General features: G+C 38.4%; 2 protein-coding genes across 3 annotated transcripts in view; one reads left to right on the plus strand and one right to left on the minus strand.

The window, feature by feature from the left end:
- The window catches only part of LOC145992163 (neo-calmodulin-like), a 101,010-nt gene extending 91,166 nt beyond the window's left edge, over positions 1–9,844 (minus strand). The window contains exon 1 of the mRNA XM_083128449.1: positions 9,727–9,844. The gene's annotated coding sequence lies outside the window, so the exon portion shown is untranslated. The remainder of the gene's footprint in view (positions 1–9,726) is intronic.
- LOC145992164 (fatty acid-binding protein-like) overlaps positions 1–22,017 on the plus strand; it is a 66,336-nt gene that overhangs the window by 32,119 nt on the left and 12,200 nt on the right. Inside the window, exons 1-2 of one of the 2 annotated variants that reach the window (XM_083128450.1) lie at positions 1,002–1,213; positions 17,564–17,736. In XM_083128450.1, coding sequence (XP_082984576.1) covers positions 1,135–1,213; positions 17,564–17,736 — 252 coding nt within the window. In that variant the 5' untranslated portion in view covers positions 1,002–1,134. Of the gene's footprint in view, positions 1–1,001; positions 1,214–17,563; positions 17,737–22,017 lie in introns of those variants that run through there. The other variant, XM_083128451.1, reaches the window with a different exon arrangement.

Genomic DNA, 22,017 nt, shown 5'->3' on the forward strand with positions numbered 1-22,017 from the left:
AATTGGGCCTGGTGAAAAATCACAGACGTAACTTGGCGGGGACAAGGTCACTTTACTACAAAAATGTTCAACTACTAGAACCTGAGGCGCAAAGTAATAAAGGCCTGAACATGGGTGTTTTTTTGAGAGTATAAGGAAAGCGACGTAAAATAACATAATTAAATGAATCAGTTATTTTCATTGTTGTACGTCGAATATATGCAAATCAATATTGACAATTGAGTTTTATATCTTACGAAATTCAAATAGTCTTGATAATGTGATTATTGACGGCAGACAAATATCGAAAGACATTGTTAAATTTCATATTTGGAACAATTCTAACAATGACGTCAAAAGTTTGTTTTGTTTTCAATGATATTGTTATCTAGTAAGGTTTTATTGTTACTCATTACTGCATTCGGCGAGCGTTTTTACATTTAATATCAAAATGTACGTCCTCGATACAAATAGTTTTCAGAATATCATCCCCGCCCCATTTTGGTGCAGAACATTGTTATCAACAATAGTACCAAATATTATAAAGATAGATTTATATTGTTATTATTGGTTTTAAATTGATGTAGGCCTACAACTGATTGCTAACGTGCTCGTTTCATGGTACTATAGAAATTCTTGAAGCCCAGTTTAGAGGATAAAAAACAGAAACGATGCATGTTTCTTGGCGATTGATTTATGAGTTAACTTACTCATGTATTTCGTCAGATTCAAAATTATTATGATTGGCAGTGGCATTCTTTCTGCAGAATTCTTATGCGTTGCTTTATTGTTATTTTTATCCCTGTTAATGGTGAGCCGAAATTCCATTTTTTTTTAAAAAAATACAAATCTTCCATTCATGTTTTGCACACGATGACGTAATCCGTCACGTTACCAATCCAATGAGTAATCCTCGCCGCAGCTGCATTATGATTCGGCGCCACCTGTTTCAGGTTTGCCTCTGCACACGGCTTTCTTACATGCACGTTCTGTAGTCTCCTGACATCTGGTGGAAAGTTGCGAAAGCACATCGACATCGATCGTTTAAATAGGCAACAGAAAAATCGAACCTCCACATGCTGCAGTTGTTCTGGCAGTGAGTGGCAAGTGTGAAACGCAGTTTGTTTAGTCCGTTTGGGAAATTACAATTTCAGCATGGAGTCAGATATTCCAATTGGAAAGAAGTACAAATTGCAGAAGAGCGAGAACTTTGACGACTACATGAAGGCATTAGGTAAGCGAATGTCACTTTTCAAGGAATTCCACTTGCGAAAAGCATGCGGTTGAGATATTTGACGTGTTGCAGGATACCGGTAAAATGTGGCCTGACTTGAGTCGTAGGCGGGCGTTAGGTCAGTGAAATTTGTACGCATTTCGGGAAAATCTGAATATACTAATGATTGAAATGCTCATTTGGTCACCAGTGTATTATTTTAATTGTCGAAGTTGTGTTCGTATTTTGAAGGAATGTTCTTGCATGCTTTCGTAAGACTAGTTCATTATTTCTGAGAAAAGTACACAATGTAAAATTTGTTTTGAAAATGTATAAGAATATTTTTTGTTCGTTTTCTCCTGGATTGGCACGATAATGTACATGTCACTGTACGTTAAATTTTTAAGCTATATACTAATGATAACATGTTACTAGTCTAGTACGTTATTTGCATACCGGCTTGTTGCCCTTAACGTAATCGGTTATTTTCGCCTTTGTTGGAAATTTATAATACAGTCGTGAGGTTAAAAAATACTGCAGTATGAGACTTCTAAATCCATAATTTAACGTTTGGACAATTCCATCGCTTCTCGAGTACTATTTTGAAGCCAAATCCAGATGAAGAGTAGGAGGAACATGTCAGGTTTGGCATGTAAAAGAAACATTTTAGTTGTAAGTCAGGCACGTATCCAGGAATTCCTTTCGGGGGGGGCTCAACACCATTTTTTTAAGGGGTATAGTAAGAACCTCACAATTGTGTGTTTAAGACCAGAGGTGGCAATTGGGTTCCAAAACGGGGGGGAGGGGGAGGGCGTTACAAGGCAAGTTTACTTTCTCTTGGTAGCCAAGGCTTAACATTAAGAGGTCATAATGTTCAGGCAAAAAAATTAAAAATGGGGAACAACTATCTCTTAAATCGTTGCCACTGTAAGGCTATCATTTTAATCGGAACGTGAAAGCGGAACATTTTTTACCACTCGACTCCTCTGTGCCGGAACCATCTCAGTATGTGGGTTTGTCCATTTCTTCTCATCAGGCATAAAATCATCTATGGTGTCTTTGAGTGTTTTTACGAAGCTGTTACACATGCACGGGATGGACAATCCACTCGACAACGCGAGATTCAAATTGTGGGCTGCGAACTGGACGCAGACGGCTCTCGAATATTTCTCTGATTCGAGCCTGAACACCACTAACGTGTCTTGTCCTCCCATTTTTTCAGCTCTTATAAAAGCCGAAACCCAACAAATTGTTCAGATTCAGACCTTAGCACTCACAAGTGTTCAAAAATGCCTGTCACAGCTTCCGCTGTCTTGTCATATATCGGCACGAAACAAAGGAAGTTTTCTCGAATACAGGTGGATCACGAAACAATTAATGCACAGTGAAAACCCTTCCGTTCCCAACACATCTAATGTTTCGTCTCCCAGTATGATGAAATGCTTACTCATTTATCTCTAGTGACGTGCCCAAGGGAGGTTTGGTGAGGTAATAACCCCATTTGACCCAGTATTCTTAAAAAAAAAAAAAAGGAACGTCAAAGACAGGGAAAAAATGGCAAAATCAGGACTGACCACCAAGAATAGTATGCGTAAACCCTCTCCCTTACAAAAATCCTGGGCACGCCTCTCTTTATCTCGGACACATTTTTTAAAATCAACCCACGAGAAGTTTTTATCATCCTATTGGAGATTGAAGTAAGATGCGTTCTTCCTGCAGGTTTGGATATGATCCTTAAGGGTGCTGTCGTCTGCTTGCCTTCACACCTAACCTTAACAAGGCCCTAATTTTCCATCCTTGTGACTTGGATTTTCAAGACTTAGGAAGGTTTCAGACCGAAGGGACACGCGATACATGTCGATTGGAATGGGCCAATCAACAGCAACGTTTCACACCGTAGCGACACAAAAGGCCGCACAAACCTAATCTTCAGGCGACACTGTGTGAAATCTCCCTTATTAGGCCATTGTCATTGTCACCTCGAAGTAGTAGCTCTTGTTGACCACAGAAAAAATTATCCTCAACCGGTGATAATGCTCCTCAGTTTTCTTCACTCTCCTATATTTTCTGTGCTTGTTCACTGTACAGGCAACACCTTACAATTTGATATACGCAGGACATGTACTATGTAGACATTTTAACGAAAAATCGGTTGAAGTCAAGGATGGCTAGGTGGCTCAGTTGGTAGAGCCCTGATTCGGGTCCTGGTAGAGCCTGCAATTTCTGCCTAAAATGTCTACATATGCAACATCATCTTGCTTTCTCTTCTCGACATTCATAAAATTTTCGGCTGTCTCTTTATGGTAGTTAAGTGTTTGAATGTGTTTCGAACCCAGTAGGCTTAAAGAAAAGTATTTTTATACCATGAAATTCTCGGACTGCATGTACGAAATTTAGTTCTGGCAAAACTAAATCATCACTCAAAACTTTGATTTTCAGTTGATCTATGCAGTTTATTTCTGTTTTAATAAAACACTCCAATATCCGGTACTGCTGAAATATTCACTTTAGAGAGAGACCTTTGATCTCTTCGGGCCTCGAACGGAACTAGCACTACACTGAGGCGCCGGAAGTTCTGCTGTCGTCAATGTCTTCATTTTCGAATCACTATATCTCATAAAGCAATCAGAGGACGCTGACTGATCTGATCACCAATCGACTGTATGAATTGTCACACTTACCTCTGAAATCTCATTAACCGATTCTTTGTACAGATCAACCGAAAAATTGAATCCGCGTATTTACATCCTCATTATATTCTAGAACGTTCCGCAGATAAAACGATTCGTTAATATCGCCAGTAGTTGACTCCTTCTCTCATTCAAGAACGTACCCTCTCCCGCCTTCCAGAGATTAGAAATTACAATGAATTGCCCTACGTGTGGCGCTACCTTTGTTGTGCAGCTTCCAAATGCTGACAAGTTTCTACATAGAGCTCAAGTGCGCTGCGACAACACCGAAAGCTCAAGAAAAGTGTATGTGCAATATTATCAACAACAGTTTTATAGAACATTCTCCGAGTTGCCTCGATAATTGTCTATCTCCTTAAATCATCGTCACATTATTCAAAAAGCCAAAAACCTTATTTTATCTAGTGTAAAATAAAAAAATCATGGGGGGGGGGGCTCGATCCACCTCAATCCCAGCTTGGATACGTGCTATTATCAATAACAGGGTTACGGAACATTCTCCGTCTTGCCTCGATAATTATCTCCTTAAATTATTGTCACATTATTTTATTTCACACCACAAGAAATCAAAAACCTCATTTTATCTAGTGTAAACCTAAAACTTTCGGGGGGGGCTCGAGCCCCATAAGCCCCCCTCTGGATACGTGCCTGGTAAGTCAATACTATTATGGGTGAGTTATTCAAGTTACTCATAATCTGCATAAGTGCTCGAAGTGCAAATTCATAGGTGAGTGCTTGTATGAGTCAATGCCAATGCAGGGGGGGGGGGCACTTCACGAAAATTGTCTAACTGGGGGATAGCATCCTCCCCCTCCACATAATTTCGAGCATCCAATACAGAATGCTACAAATAAATTAGCCTTTACGGGAAGAAAGGGGGTTGGGTGTACTGTAAAGATGTAGAGTTAGTTGCCAGCATGTTTAATTTTCGCAAGACAAATTTAAATCTGAGGTTTAAACTCGCTCAGATTAGATTTCGTTGAAATTTCTATGTAGTTCATCTCGTGTGTGTTTGTACCAAACTATAAGGTGATGTGGCCCAAGGACGTATTTAGTGGGGGTGGGGTCGGACCCCCCGAAAGATTTATAAAGTACTATAATTAATGAAAATATATTTATTAGCAGTTGTATAATTACCTCCGAACTTATTGGAAGACAAGGATTATATTGGGATCATAGGGCTTTGAGGGACACGAATGACATATTTAGGGGGTCCGGACCCCCCCCCCCCACACACACACCCGAAAGACTTAAGTACGAAAATTAAATAAATAAATTAAATAATTTAGCATTTGTTGTATAATTTCCTCTGAACTTATTGGAAGACAAGGATTATATTGGGATCATACTGCTTTAGGGGACAGGAAGGACGTATTTAGGAGGGGTCCGGACCCCCCCCCCGAAGGACTTTCAAAGTACTAAAATTAAGTAATGAAAATATTAGCATTTGTTGCATAATCAATGGTTATTAATTTCCTCTGAACTTTTTTAAATTGGAAACTTACTTTTCTCCAACTATATGTGAAATAATTTGTTATTCGATAAATATTAAATTATTCATCTATTTGACATTAATTTCATTGCCAGAGCACTTGTTTTTATGTAAATTATTCAGATCTTAACTAAAGGTAAGCTACGTAATGAATATGAGCTATTATATCTCTATTTTTATAGCTACAGTATTTTTACCTAATCGTGTAATAATACTAATTTAATTTATTTTTTGTAATTACTAATTAGTATTATTTTAATTTAAACATAATTATTATTATTCCTGAGACACTTGGTTCAGACACCCCCCCCCCCCCCCCGCCCGAAACATATTTCTAGATACGTGCCTGATGTGGCCGAATATTATGAAAGTGGTCTAATGAGGCTTGCCGTGATACTGTTGTCAAACGGAGAGTTGTTATTGAAGGTTGAATAGGCGGTTTCAAAAAACATTTTTTGTACAGAGGCGCGAGAACAATGCTGTTTGTAGATAGTAAAATTCAAACTGTTCACGGGTTGGGAATGTAGTCGAAAGTCAGTTGGCCTTATAATACCATCTTCCCTGGGGTTTTCACCGTCCATTACATTTGATAATAGTTATTTTTAAAAGTCTCCCGCTCTCTCCTAATTGTAATATCTGTACGCAAGAAAAGAAATTGTATAATTTACATTCGCTTGAAACTGGATATAGGTTTGAGGTGCATTCTAAATAGCATTCACAGCAGATACCGATACTAATTTTTTGCGCACAGTGTGGCAGAAATGTACACCCCCCGAGAAAGCGGAAAAGTGTGCATTGTCAAGATTGTTTCGTATGAACGTTTCCTGTTCTTATCTCGCGAAGATAATGCAGCGGTTTTGTGTGGAACTATTTGTCATGACGACGTTGCCAAATCTGTGTGATATGTTCTGCATGTGTGGAATTATAGCTACTACCGTATGCATTGTAATTTGTTGTAGTTCGTGACTTGCGTAAGAGTAGGAAATATATTAGAAAGGAAGTTTCATGTGTTTATGTGATATCTCATTCTGAGAAGACGTAATTTTTACTCTGGCATTTATTTAATGACCTGTGTCTCAAACTCGACCGAGTGCTGTTAGCAATTTTCTTAGGTTAGAAGTGAGAGGTTTAATGTCAAATTTTATTAGTATTTTGGCTTCCTTTTAAACCAAATTTTGTTTGACAAGGTAAAAGTGCAAGATGATACGATGAGTTGGACGAATGAATGACGTACGGATGCGTTGACGAATGTCCTTTTCGCCCGTACAATTACATAGCGGGAAATGCGATGTGTGTCTGCTAAGTTTTATAAGTTAAGATTTCCGCTTGATTGGTATGTATATGTGGGGGTGGGCGCGCGCGCGCATGCGTACAAGATTTCGTTAAAAAAAAACTTCGGAGCTAATGTCGGGTTTCCGCATCTTGAAATAAATTGTATTAAAACAAATCTTTCTATTTAATAAGTGAAATTTCCAGGGTGTACGTCAGTCGTCAGGCCCTGCCTGCCTTTACATACATTTTCGAAGCGATTTTTATAAATGTCGTAACTTGTGTCTACATACGTGAATTTGTCACTTTGTAACCGAGGGATACCGGGTTCGATCCCTGGTCGAGGCGCATTGCAGCGATTCGGATCACACTATGAACTGCAGGTCTCCCGAGTAGCATACCTGACCATCAGGCACGTATCTAGCAATGTTTCGGGGGGTCCGAACAAAGTGTCTCAAAATAATGTTCAATCAAAATAATTATATTAAATTAAAATATACATGAATAGATAAAAGATCGGTACAAGAATAGTGATATAACAAGCACGTATTCATTATCTAGCTTACGTGTACTTAAAGTCGGCAAAATATGTTCAAAATAAACTGCCCTGGCAAGGAAATTAATGTCAAATAGATAAACAATGTAATATTTATTAAATATATAAAAAAGGTTGTTAGATCCGTTGACGAAAAGAAATGTTCCTGGTGATATTTTATGAATGTTACGTTATAAGTAGTAATAAATCTTGCATAAATCTATACTTTGGCAGTCATTCAAAGTAGTATGATTACAATACAATCCTTGGCTTCCAATAAGTTTGGCGGAAATAAATTACCATCGATTAAAGAAAGTAATTTTCATTATTTAATTTTAGTTAGTCATTATTTTTATTTAATTCTTGTAATTAGAAAGTCTTTCGGGGATGGGTCCGCCCCCCCTAAATACGTCCTTGCTGACCATAAGTTTGAAGTTTGTCAACTTTGCAGTGCAATTTGTCAACTTTATTTTGAATGTAATTGCGTTACGATATAGTTTCCTTTTATTAATATGAATGGATATCTTGTAAAAGTCTGCGTACACAACTTGTAACCACGGTGGAAAACTACATAGCGCTTTGGTAAGGTTGTCGGAGTGCCCCACGTCCGACCCGGTACTCTAAAAAGAACGTCAAATGCAGGAAAGATTGAAAGGTGTAGGACTGCTAAAAACTGATTCACCTTACAAAATTCCTAGGCATGCCACAGAGGAAGGTACAGAACCATCGAATAAATGTTGTGGAAAGGCGAGGAACTGATACTGTCAAATTATACGAATTAAGACCAAAATTCCCGATAATTTTCCCATTTTTCCAATCTCTGGTGAATCTTGTCTTCAAATGTGTTTCGATTCTCCTGTCGTTCTAGAACAAATTACCTACTGCAGTGGTTTCATACGATGATCACGAGTTTTTCCTCAAGGCCACTCACTCCTCACACAGTGTTGCAGTCTTGAAAGTGCAATTTACCGGTGAAGTAATCCCAATTTTTTTCATCATACAAGTTTTGAAAGTACGACTAACTTGAGTTTATCTGGAGAGGAAAGGAACGAAAAATATAAGAAGCGCAGCTACCAGTAATTATCGCATGTGGAATTATGACAAGGAAAATTTTGAATATAGCCTAATGCCATAATTCAGTTACAGTAAACCACTTGATAATAGCCTCAGATGTCGGGGAGGTATAGTGGGACCACAAAGATGATCTGCTCAGAACAATTTGTCCTATACATCGTATAGACTACGTGTTTCAAAGTACTTCTTGTTAGTGCAGTTGATCACACTCACGGTTATCCGTTCCAAGAACGAACCATCCTAGGTTCAAATCCCAACTCTATTTTTTTTTTGTTAGGTGAACAAGACATTGTTATTTAGAGTGCGAAATGTTAAATTATATAATGTAAAATTATATTAAATTAAAAGCTATGGGACTCGAAGCGTTGTCAACCTATAAAAAGCCGCTTTGAATGCATTGTCCCTCAAAGCAATGGATTGACGCGCCAAGGTGTGTAGGTTAAAATATATTCTGTGAAGGCACCCAGCCGAAATTTTCGCCCTCCAGCTAAACTGAGGAAGGTGTGGATGCACAAATCTTAATTTCGTATTAGTTTCAATGTAGTTTTCACTCCACCAACAGGGAGGTTTTTTTTTTTTTTTTTTTTTTTTTTTTTTTTTTTTTTTTTTTTTCTTAAAATTATTGAAAAGATCTTGATATCGAAGGTTTCAGGTTCGAGTCAATTTCTTTGCGAGTGTACCTTAAAAAAAATTCACCTGTTAGCCTCATCCGTGGCAGGAAAAAAAAACCTTTTAGTTTATAAAGCATCTGGAATTTTGGCCACTACAATAAGAATGGAAACACATTGTCGTTCACATTTCAGCTAGTCAAATTTTCCTACTAAAAAACTAATTTTTCTGCCGTAGTGAAATCCCATAGTTTGCAACACTTTATCCCCAGTTGGATACTCCTAGGAACACAGCTGTGCTAAACATTCGTAACACGAAGAATTTACTCGTGGACTTTTGACACAAGAGTTAACGCGTACTGGTCGCAAACAATGAATGCCTTGTGGTTTGCCTTGGTGTTGCAGCTTAGGATGTGAAGGTCATGCTGCAACAAAACCACTCCAAAATGCATTGGAAAATGAAGGGGGGTGAGGGTTTGAAAATAGCGTGACGTTGTTTCCTGAAAATTAGGTTGCAGAAGATTATTTTACGACATTCTAAACGATGAACAAAATATCGAAATTTCGGGAGTTTTATGTGAATTAGTTTTCACGTTCGATGCAATGAACCTTTGATGGGTAAGAGAAATTCTTCAGCAATTTCAGATTTCCTGTCAATTGAGTTCGAGTCTTGAAATTATCACATCATTCATAGTCTTTGACCTTAGAGGCAGAAAAGAGGCGTGAAATACAAATATACTTCGTTTAACTTCATATCGAATGCAGTGCAATAATGCTACACGTGATATCAAGGGTGTGAGTGTTAACCCCTCGAAATACCTTTGGAATACTAAATAATGCATTTGAAATTATATTTGTCTACTTACATAAATACTAAATCGCACGTCTGAAGTCCACAAACTCTCGTGCAAAGTGAAAACTTATTTGATTTTATCCTGCAAGTTGTGTAGAAAGTGTCCTCATATACTTAGTTTTTCCAGACCACTGAGGACGTGCTGCAATAAATGCCTATTTTACTGCGAAAATAATAGAAGCTGTAGATAAACAAAAGTTTTTGAAATGGTTATCAGTTTTTGCCTCCCCCTCTTTCCGTTCACAAGTTTAGTGGAAATGAAAGCAGAACAGGAGCTATTTCAGTAAATAATGTTAGACATAAACTTGCCAAGGATAAAGTTATCCCCACAAAGTTCTGACCCAACAGATAAATGGTTCTCTTGTGTTGAAAGCAACAACCAAGCTGCGATGTCTTGTGTTCTTGGGAGTGTGTGTAAATGTTTACAAGACAAATGAAAGCTGTACATGAGATTGCAGCGCTAGGCGGTCAGGAATTTAACCTTGCCCCTCAAACAAGACTCCAATAAAGCAAGTTGAACTTTAGTTCCTTCACATGATAAGAGTGGATGATCTTTCGCCCCGGATCTTGTGCATAGGGGGTTTAGGGGGAGCTTCGTTGTCTGGTGTATTTTTCCACAAGCAGGTTCGGAACCTCCTGGTGTCAAGTGAATGTTTTATCGAAGCTTTTTAGGTTTCCTGCTTTGCGACTTATCAAAGTTCTGGTAGCGTCAACTAACAGTTGTGCGGCTGCCTTTATAGAAAACAGATGGCAGTGTTTGAGGAGGAAGGTTATACTAAAGAAAAAGTTAACTCTCAAATGCCCCTATACAATATAAGCAGTGACACGCTAGGATTTTCAATTTTGAAAACTTATTTGTAAACTTCTTGCAAGACCATTGCACAGTTGTAGTTCCTTGCGACTCTTTTGGAAGGTTTTTTTTATTTATAAGTCGTAGTGTTGTTTCCGGAATAGAAAGCCAGATAACAGCGGCGATGGGACTCGATGCACTGACCTCACGTTAGCCAAAGTAGGGCAGTTTGGTAGCCCTTGACCCTCAAAAGGGGCACGAAGTTTAGTTTTTGGTGTGTACTAATGCGAGGTGCTATAGTTGAAATTTATACCCTATGTTGGGGGTATATAACTCTTACCTTGCAGAATGAAGCTAATTTTGAGTAGTGTACATTTTTTAACCTACCATTAATCTTGCAGCATATTTGCCAAAGGTGGATTTAAAGGGGCATGGGGTGCAATTGACCCAACTTTTTGCCCTCGCGTTATGGCCTCTCAATGCTAAGCATGGCCTACCAAGAAAAAGTATAACATTTCCAAGTGACTTTCACTGAGGAGTAGCTAGTCTAGCAGAGATAGATCAATCAATCTCACCATCTCTAATTATTTTCAAATCGCAATATTTATTGTCTTGAAGCCACAGTTAACATAAAACACTTATTTTTTCACGCTCTTCTCGTCCATCTGCGAGATGAGCTGGTAAGACTGGAAGGAGCTACTCTTGCTGGTTTTTCCTCCGCCTCACAAGTTCCGGGTAGAAACAGTCGACGGAAGGAAAAGATTTCTGCCTCTACCTCCCTCACCCCCCCCCACTGCAGTGTGTGAAAGGTCGTGGTTTATGGTACTCCAGTCTCTCCTATAGGAACAGATAAGGGATTGGTTTCCCCTAGATTCCTTTATAAATCCTGTTTATGAAATTGGAACGTATTATGTGCAGACAAAAATACTTGGAAATATTATGTTCTTTTTTTTTCAAATATGGAAGATATAATGATTAAATAAATATAAGTAACAAATATTTGCTCGCTCTCGTGTAGGAAGGTTTTTTAAAATAATTTTTTAAATCCCTTGGCCTCCGAGAAAATGGGTAAGCTAAACGGTCATAAATACGAAAGTATTTATTTGGGCAAGAGAAAGCGTGTTCTTATTGTTGGGTTGGTTTATTATACGTACTTAGTTTTTCTGCCACATTTGGTTATCCCGGAAAATAGGAAGAGTGATTTTATGATGAAACTAATGAAGAAACCTCACAAAGGACATGTCCAGGCCGGGATTCGAACCCATGACGAGCGCGAACTCTTGTTTGTGTTGTACTCTGCAGTGAACAATGAAATAATTTGGAATGAAAAATGTATCCCAGAACTTAAGAAGCCAAATGAATATTATTGAAGAAACTACAAAAAAGTATTTTGTTACCAGTTTATCTCCCTTTAATATATTGCCACCGTCCGTCACTTTTTTTTTTGTAGCTATATAGATTTAATCGCTATAATAAGTAGCTAATGAGCTTATGGAAGTCACGAGGGACAATCATGAACAGAGAACTATAGACTCATGATTTTGCAGTGCCCTGTAGATGCACTGGGAAGAAATTAGTATTTTTTTTAACATTGCTCTTCCGTCACTTTATCTAATTTCTACCATGACGATTAACATAGATTCAATTAAACGGGTGTAGGGTGGATATAAGAGAAACACTCGTGCACAGGCCAGAGCTCGAACCCGGATTCTTCAGTAACGACATCGTGAGATGGAGGCATTACAGGAATTAAGTAAAGCATTTTTCCCCCCAAGAAACATTAATCATATGCAAAGACGGTGTTTCAAAAATCCAATTGAAAAATACCACTGAGGAAAAATGCAGTTTGTTTTACCGATACCCACGTATCCGAATAGTTAGAGCTTTTCTCTCGTCTTTGTTGTCGACAGACGTCCGTGGGGGAGTTCTCACAGCACACCACACCAGGAGTTCCGGGTTCGAACCCGAACCTGGGGATGGGTGTTCTTTGTGTGTGTGTGTGTCTTTAATTTTAACGCATCATCTTCGCGATTAACCAAATGTGTCAAAAGCGACGCTAAGTAACAAGTCAAATCATTGATTGTTTGATATGGTTTATTCTGCCACTTTTGGCTAATCGCGAAGATAACTATAACATTGATGAAGAGGGACACACAAAGAACACCCATGGGTAGGTCGGGATTCGAACCCGGGACTTCTGGCTTAGTAGTCAAATCAAATCTTTTTTATATTTTCGAAAGGGGGAGTTACATGTACTTTCTTAGTAGTCATTCCTAAATTTGCAATCTTTTCCAGTCTTGGACGTTTTTTTTTTTTTTTAAAGTAATACTAGGCCCTAAAGGGAGGGGGTTTGACCCCCTCAACCCCGCTTGGTCATGCCACTGATTGCTACCTCCCAACTGTCGACGTCACCGCACGTTACTGACCTTTCCTTTCCGCCCCCAGTTGTGGTACTTAATCGGCGCTACTGGCAAAACACGTGATCCTCATTCCGCAAAATCACACCAAAATAATATAAATAAAATATGGGCTTGGTATACCTCCTTCCAAGGCAGCTGGCAACAATAATTGTTTTGGCTATAGGTATAGACATATGTTAATAGTTGTGTTAACTATTTGCAACTACTCTTTGCAAGATTAAAGTAGATCTTTCACGCACTTTCCCACAGCCCGACTAATTCATCCGAAAAAAAGGCATCGCTACTTTATTGCTTCCGGTCAAGCTTGACGAATGTGGGTGTGTGCTTTCTTACTTTAGAGTGTAAATAATTAATGAAGTGACTCCTGGATTTAACGTCAAGTGCAAGTTTTCTCTTTTCAACTGGATTCTATTGAGGTTAGTAATAGAAGTTGATTGTGCAATTCTTGACCAACGCAGGAAAGTAGCCTTGTGCCATTCTGAATACAATGCTGTCCTTGTGCGCAAGATTGTGTCGTTAATCTTCAGTCAGACTATCTAGATTTTGTAAGGCACTCGCGTGTTTAAGTATTTACATTTTTTAATGCGTAGTTTCCAAACCCTACTTCTGGGTGATAAAATAGGGAACGTATTGCGGAATAAACTGACAGAAACTGAAAGATAGGCTTGAGTGAAGTTTCGCTACCTCTTCAACTAACGAATGGCTATTTTCCTTTTCCAGGGGAAATGTACAATGGGGTGCATAAATATTACCAAACAAATTTTCCATCACAATGTGTAATTATTCGGTTCTTTATGCAATGAAACCTTCTTGGAATTCAAACAAAAATAGTCACAAAAACTTGTAGGATGCAAGAGAAAGATTAATGAAAATAGTCATGGACAATTTACAATACTTTTGCATCCATCTTAATAAATTGAGAAATACAGTCTTTTATGCCGACGAAAAAAAAGTGAGAGCTAGTACTACGACCGGTATTTACTAGTATATTACGCGTAATTTGTTTCGAGTAACTGTCGAATCCTGCCCAGAAGTTAGATTGAAGTAGAGTCGTATAGAACCGATGCTCGGTAATACGACCACCTCAAATCTGGCGTCTCTTGGTTTAGTCTGTCTGAGAATGTGTAAATATTTAATTTCTCTGCAAAGCAGGAAGAGGAGTGGTTATACAGTGTTGCCAGTCGTAGGAACATATCACGACGTGTAAGTTTTCCACCGAAATTTTAAAATACAAGTAGTAACAATTTATTTCTCAGTAATATTTTGCCCACTACACTGAATTGGAAACATTGGACTAATGTGGCACTGTTCTAAAAGTCCATTGGGAAAAAAACACCCTCCCCCCCCCTTACACACCCACACAGGCACGAACTGATATAGTTTTCACTCTGAAATTACACAGGAGGGACATATACCAAGAGTAAGAGTGGAATTTCATTGGAAGACTGTCTGCAGTGGCGGCGATTGGTTTCCAATACCGGGAGGGGGGCAGTTTGCCCCCCCACCCAGTTTTGGCAAAGACAGTAAATTTCCCTTTCTAGATAAGGTTTAGCATAGTGCCGGGGCAAAAGTGGCGAGAAGGGGGGGGCAACGGCCCCACTAATCGCTGCCACTGACTGTATATGTAAATATTAGCAAAGCAAAAGATCAGTAACGAAAGAACCACAGCAACATAACCATAACAAAATTGCTTTATGTACAGTATTCCAGTTTTATAGGTGAACTACTCTGGGAGCTATCGTAGCAAGGTAATATTAACAAATTGTCGGAACTGGAGCCTAACACTAGCTAACTTCTGTGGCAGCAGAATGTTCTATTTTCACGTCAATTCCTCAGCACTGCTTACGATGGGAGCATTTAACGGCGTTGGGAATCAAATCCACTATAAAATTATTAGTACACCGAATGATAAATAAGAATGAATGTACGGGCGTCCGGGAAAAGATACAAGGGGGGAGGAGGCATCACAAGAATTCTCGGTCGCGTGACTGTGGAATTAAACAGCAGTAAGAGACTATGACGTGCGTGGGGCCAAAAATCTATTTGCTTTCATTTGCGCGCAAAGTGCAAGGTCAGAAATGCACTGCAATTCTGGCCATTGCAAACTAGGACAAGGAGTTGCAAGTCAAATGACAACCTTCATGGGAAGCTGCGAAAGAAGTGTACTTGTGACTTGTTTCAATCCGATCCTACTGCATCAGCCTGTACGGTCTAGAGTGCGCGTCAAATCTCCTGCATATGGCCTTGAACGGCTGAACAGCACCAGCAAATCACAGACGTGCGGCGTTGCCATGCTCTCCTTGACAAGGCGTTTCGCTCAACCACGCTGTCTCTTTTCCGTGTGATATTTCGACATGGCACCGCTGCACTGCGCTGCTATTGGCTATCGCCATATGCAGGAGATTTGACGCGCACTCTAGTGTAGCTGTTGGTACCGTGGGATCCATGAGTATTACCGTGCAAATTGTCCCATCACCATGTTCGTGCACCTTATTTGACCCAATAAGAGCTTCAAGAATTAAAAGAACTCAAAACAAGCTGTTGACAACTTCTACACCAGCATATATAAAAATCCGTCCCCTAAAAACACACAGGATATAAGAAGAAATAGTCATGGGCAATTTGCACGGTAATACTCATGGATCCCACTGTATCTGTATTGTTCCGAAATGATTCATCCAGTTTGAATTTGTTCGTGGTCGGATCGCCCCCAGTCTGAAATCAAAAAATTTGACTCCACTTCAAGACTTTTGTAACCAAAAGTATCCACTGAAGATGGTTGGAACCGGCGTCATGTTCCACGGAAAGGACTAATTGAGTTGCAGCCCCCCAAAAGCAAGCGAGAGACTGAGAGACTTTCAAAGTACGAAATTAACTAAAATAGTAACAACTTTGTTCAAATAACTACGTATTTTTTTTACCGATTAGCTTATATCAGTCTATTCTACATGACCTGATGTGTAGTTTCCTTTTCTTTTTTATAGTCCTGCATTGTCACAATATACACATGTACTTGAACAGCATGATAATTGAGAGGAATTCCACATCTGGTTTCGAACTTGGAGGCAGGGTTGTTGAGGTCCAGGAATTTTAAATAAATTAAATTCCGGTCCCGGAGAGAAAATCAGTAAGCGAAATGGGTTCTGGACTGTAAAGAACCTTTTTAACTGTAAAGTATTTAAATTCGGTCCAGGAACATTTTTACCAGATCAATTTAAATTCGGTCCCGGAACCTTTTTCAGACTGAATTTAAATTCGATCCAGGAACATTTTTTCCGGCTCTATTTAAATACTATCCGGATCTAGACGGTGAAAACTAAGAATAAATTGCAATCACTTTAAAACTAACTGTAATAACAGCGCACCCACACCCCCACTCATTTGACACCTAAAATTACCCCAGGATGCACTCTATCGAGTTTCGTACATCTAGCTCCTTGAAAGTTTTTACTGAGTTTACGGTGAAATTTAGCTCTTTTATGTGCATCAGGTTTGGCAACACTGCCAGGATGGCCATAGGAGGCAATGAGAAATACATTGCTCTTATGGAAGTATTATTTTATTTGCTCTCTTGGGAATATCGAACTTCCGATGACAGAAAAATATATCAATGGAAAAATGACAGACTGAAGTAGTTATTGGCAGGCGGAAATGTCGAAACTTCCATTTGATTCCCCATATGGAATGCGTGGGTTCCTGAAAATTCTTATTAATCACATTTTTCAAACATCGTATCTAGCTTAATAATCAACTTTAAATAACACTTTCACTTGCAATATGTGAAGAAATTCTTACTCTATTGAACACCAGATTTTTTCCTCAGTAGCATTCACCATTCGGACGATGTTGAAATAAATGCACAACTGGTGCAAAATTGTCCCTCATCCCCTTAACAATTAAATTCATAGCTTATGTAAACACCTTATTTGTACCCAAAGCAGTGAGAATGGTATCTGCCAAGAAATTTAAGTTCTGAAATATCCAAAAGTAGTCAATGAATCAACTGTTCTAAATATCCACGTAGCAATCACTTTCCCATCTGCTTTTCTTTTGAAAGCATCATCGTATGCAACCCAGTCTGTTATTAATGCTATTTGGGTTGCATATGTATAAGGGTTTCAATGAAATTTTTCTCAGCTTGAAGGTATATTATTAGTTCCCTAACTGCATATATTTACAATAATTGTGGACTCAGTTCAATGCAAAATACCAAAATTACAGCACAAAAACGCTACCAACACCAGAAGTTAACTATTACAAGTTTTAAAAAATACTTTAGTGTGACCACAATAAAGTTGGTGTTTATCAGGTGGGATATTATTGGCAACAATTAGAGTACTGCTTTGTAATTTGGATGAATGTAGCATTAACAACTGATTTGGTCAGCTGAATGAATGTAGACATGGCATTGGGAAGAATATTTTAAGTTTTATGAATATTGCCAATGAATGCTGGTAAACAGGAAGGGAAAACATTGTTGATGACCTGGGGTAAAACAGATTTTGTGCAGCTTGGTGGCATAGCATCCATTGAATCAGGGATGGGTAGTAATTTATCCACAAAATGATGATAGTTTATTGGTCAGATGGTAGATTGTTGCTAAAGTTAATGTTAAAAGTAATGTTTTTTTTATTTTGTAGGCGTTGGCCTTGTAACCAGAAAGATGGGCAATGCGGTCTCGCCTGTTGTCGAGGTGACAGAAGCCAATGGAGTGTACACGATGAAGACAATGTCTACCTTCAAGAACCAGGAAATAGTCTTCAAACTGGGGGAAGAGTTCGACGAGGAGACACCAGATGGAAGAAAAGTCAAGGTAAGCTTAGTCAGTGTAAAATTATAAATGTATCGTAAAAGAACTTAACTTTTTGTGGTAGTTTAGTCATGTGCATAGTATATGAAATGGAAAAATTTGAAATCGAGACACTAAGCAAAGTTAGTTAATCTTGAAAATTAACTTTGAAGATACCATGAAAGTATTCTGCACCAGCAATGTATCTTTTCAGTAGTTCCTCTTAAGTACTTGAAAACAAATGTTTAACCAGTAAATTCAGCTCAGATGTTATTTTAAACTTAGTGAATTGAAGAGTAATTTGTAAAATTAGGAATGCTTATTCGCTCACATTGAGATTTTGTCATATTTACCTTGTTATAATAGCCCACATGCAAATGCCAGCATAATCATTGTATAAGTCCGATAATGACTTTAGACCCAGTGGCTGCCCAGGATTTTCAAGTGGGAGTGGTTACATATACTTTTTTTGGTAGTCAGCCCTAATTTTGCCATCTTTTCCTCTCTTGACATTCTTTTTTATGAATACTGTAGCAAAGGGGAAGGGGGTTATGTATGACCAATACAAACTCCCCTTGGGCATGCCACCATTTAGAACATTGTATTTAAGCTTGAAACTATAGTCATCCACCTAACCCTAACATCCGTTAATTTGTAAAAATTTGGCTCTTAAATTTGCCTTGTTCCCCTTCGTCCTTCCCCACCTGCACACTGATTGAACATGTGTGCTCTGGATACTTTTATTAATTAAAACTTTTTTTCTAAAAAAAAAAAAAAAAAAAAAAAAAAAAAGTTATGTGCGTACCTGTCATTTAATCAACTTGCTAAAAATGAATTTGTTCCATTACAATTCCAAAACATTTGGTTTAATGTGAATCACTGTAACCCTGAACCACAAAGGTCATGATTCGTTTGATTTTTTACTGTAGTTTTTGATGCACACTGTTAAAAGCAATTCATGTAAAGCTAAGCTACAAAATTCTGACTACAGTAATTATTTTAGGATTGGCTAAAACATTTTCTAAGGAAATTGTGCCAAAAATATAAGCTCACTGGACAAAAAATAGTCACCCCCTGGGAACATCACTCTAATACAGAGTAACACCACCTCTGACCCTGATAACCACCTAGATTCGGCAAGGTAAGAAGTCCACAAGGTTCTGCAGGTATTCAACATCCAGTTGACACCACTTGTGATCAAAAGATCACGTAAGGCCTCCAAATTGCCAGGATGCTGATTTTGGAGTTTCACCCGCTGTTCCAAATAGTCACACAAATGTTCTCTGGAGGTAAGATCAGGTGATTTAGCAGGCAAGGCGAGGTTCGATAGGGTGCCTGAGTGTTCATCAAACCACTCACATACGTGTGTTGCCCTGTGAACACGGCAGTTGTAGTCTTGTTAAATGGCCTCATTTGACAGTCGGTGCACTCAACACCTTGCGACATTTGAAAAGAGGCAAAATCACGATTCATCAGACCACATTACATGCCTCCAGTCTGCCACTGTCAAAGTTCGGTGTTGTCTGGTGTGCAACTTTGTGTGTTGCTGTGAGCAAAGGCTTCTTTCGAGGTGCCAGGCATGAAGTTCTAGTCGCAATGTTCGCTCTGAAATTGGTTGGGATGGACCTTCATTCATTGATGCAACAATTTGTCTGCTTTGAAACAGATAGTCATTCACAAGACGTGACATTAGTCTGCAGTCCCTCTGGGTTGGATCTTTTTCAGACCACAGTTCTCACATGCAGTGTTTCATTGTCACCAGTGGTACACCATTCCTTGTACAAACGTTTGGCAGTTCTCGTCAATACCCTAACAAATCTGGCAACTTCACTCACTGTGTGACCATGGCCACACCCAAACAGGATAGCACCTTTTTTCCACTCACACATTCCTGACTTTGCCCATCTTGACACACTATTCCCATACTGGACAAAGTCTTCGGCATTCAACGTTATTGCTATAGTCACACAGCACTGATCCAGACTCCTCTGCAATGCCATCTGTAGGGGCATCAGGAAACCACCTTGCTTTTACGCAGGGGTGACTAATTTTTTGTCCGATGAGCTTATATAAGAAATATAAATATTGATTTCTGATCCAATAGAATATTAAGAAATAAGAAAGTTTCAATATTTAATAACTGTTAGATCATTTCTTAAAATGCCACTATTAAATGTTTCAGCTGTAAATTCGAGCAGCATTAGAGAAAATTGAGATGATAGAGGTAAAAGACAGTTTTTACTTAATGTGTAGCTTCTAAGGTTCTTTCTAAAACAGACGTTTCGAATCAGTTTCCAGAACATTCTTCAGGGTGATCAATAAATTCACATTACAAAGGTAAGTTAAATGCTGAACGATAAAGGCTAAAAGGATTAAAAACTAAAACTACTTCAAAGTTGTCAGCTGTCTCACGTTAACGATGCATGTCACTGCCCTTGGCACTGGTTTTTGACTGCTTTTAACTTGCTTACCTTTTTAATGTGATTTTATTGGAGCACACTGAATAAGGATCCTGCAACGGATTCAAAATGTCTGTTTTAAAAGGAACCTTTGAAGCCACATGTAAGTAAAAACTGAATTTTCCCTTGAATAATTACCAGCTTTGGTTATGCGAAAATTTAGAATATAATTTATTTTTAAAGTGAATATACAATGAGTTTCTGATTACAATTACCCTGGTTTATTATATAAAACTTCAATTTTCTACTTGCAGGTGATCTTGTATTCATGGTTTGTTACTTTTACTGTATAGCTTTAGCTACTGGAATCTTAGAACGATGCTGTTCAAATTAACTGTCACCTACCGTAAAATTCACTTCAGAGGATTTATTTCTTCTGTGCTGTTAGATCTAAAGCACCTTAATCATATTGCAAAACTGATATTCTGTGCCAAAACCTCTCAACTAGACTTAATTTGTATACACTTTTACACACTGTCTTAATTGGTTGGTCCTGAATACTCTACCCTCAATTTCTACAGTTTTAAGTTGAACCATGGTCTGCCAGATGTGGGAAGGGGCCGGTTCTCGAAAAGGAAAAATGGGGCAATTTGCACTGATAAATGTGATATTGTACATCAGTGCAGCTCCACAGTATTGACAATCAACCTGACCTGTGTAGGTGATCACTCTGGTGGGCATGCTGCTGGTAAATTGTAAAAAAGTTGGTGTGGTGGCCCACTCTTAGTGCCATATGCTTGCTGACTGTTGCACATTGTTTTAAGTGTTTCAAAGATACAGCAATTTCAAAACTTTTTTTTTTCTATTTGCATTTGTCCTATTTATCATTAGTCTGTCCAATATTAAATCTCTGAAACCCTAGCTGACGTTATGTCTACAACAAGAATATGCGTAGAACCCCGTAGTTAATTTAAGAGAATTTTAGTTATTAGCAGTTCTGTAAATGTCCAATTTACATAAAGTTGGTGAAGGTGGATCAAAATAGTGAAGTCAGTCATTTATCAATGTTACAATTTAATTTCTGATAAAAACTTAACATGTAACCTGAATTGAGTCATTGTTCATTTGGTTACCCACAATTATAATTAATTCATCTCAATAGGAGGTGATAAAAGAAATTAGTCCAAGTTTGTAAAGGGCAGACATGCCTTTTTCCTTAACTGGAATTGCATTCCAGACAGGCTAGGATAGAGAATCAGAAGTCTGCCCCCTCCCCCAGAACTACTATATTAGAGCAAAAATAGAAACTCTCTTTGTCTTTTTCTTTTCCTTATTTTTCCCTGTTAACAAAATGCCAGAACAGAATTTTGCTGTTTGTTGCTGAAGTTGAATCTGTAGTTCCAAATTATAAATTGCATTTTATGTGGGGCCAGATGGCATGAATTTGAACCAAAATCTCCATTCCCAACTTTTGAAGATTTGGAATTAGTCATGTGAATTTCAATGTAGAGGGGCATAAATAATGTGATCGATTTGAAATTCTTATAGTGTTCAATGCTAGTCTTGGAAACTTAACAAACATTTAGTCTTTATAAAGTTCATGTAAGGCATGTTGCATCATGATATTGATGCAGTGGTTTCTGTGATGCACCCTTGCCAGTGAAGAAGGTAAGGATGGAACGTAGATCCCCCTTAAAAAACACACAGGAATAAATCAAAGGGCATCAGGTCTGGAGACTATGGAAATCAAGGACTCAAGATGCTACTCTTTGATAGTTGCAATTTTCACTCTCATTACCCTAGTGGTGAACACTATTACTGCATGGCAGTGTTGACAGCTGCAGTGAAATAAAGCTCCCTCTTTTTCTCTCTCATTGGTACCAATTCTATGAAAACATGTTACAAA

This window comes from Lepisma saccharinum, chromosome 9 (genome assembly GCF_977018435.1).
Source record: "Lepisma saccharinum chromosome 9, izLepSacc3.1, whole genome shotgun sequence".
Lineage (NCBI taxonomy): Eukaryota > Metazoa > Arthropoda > Insecta > Zygentoma > Lepismatidae > Lepisma > Lepisma saccharinum.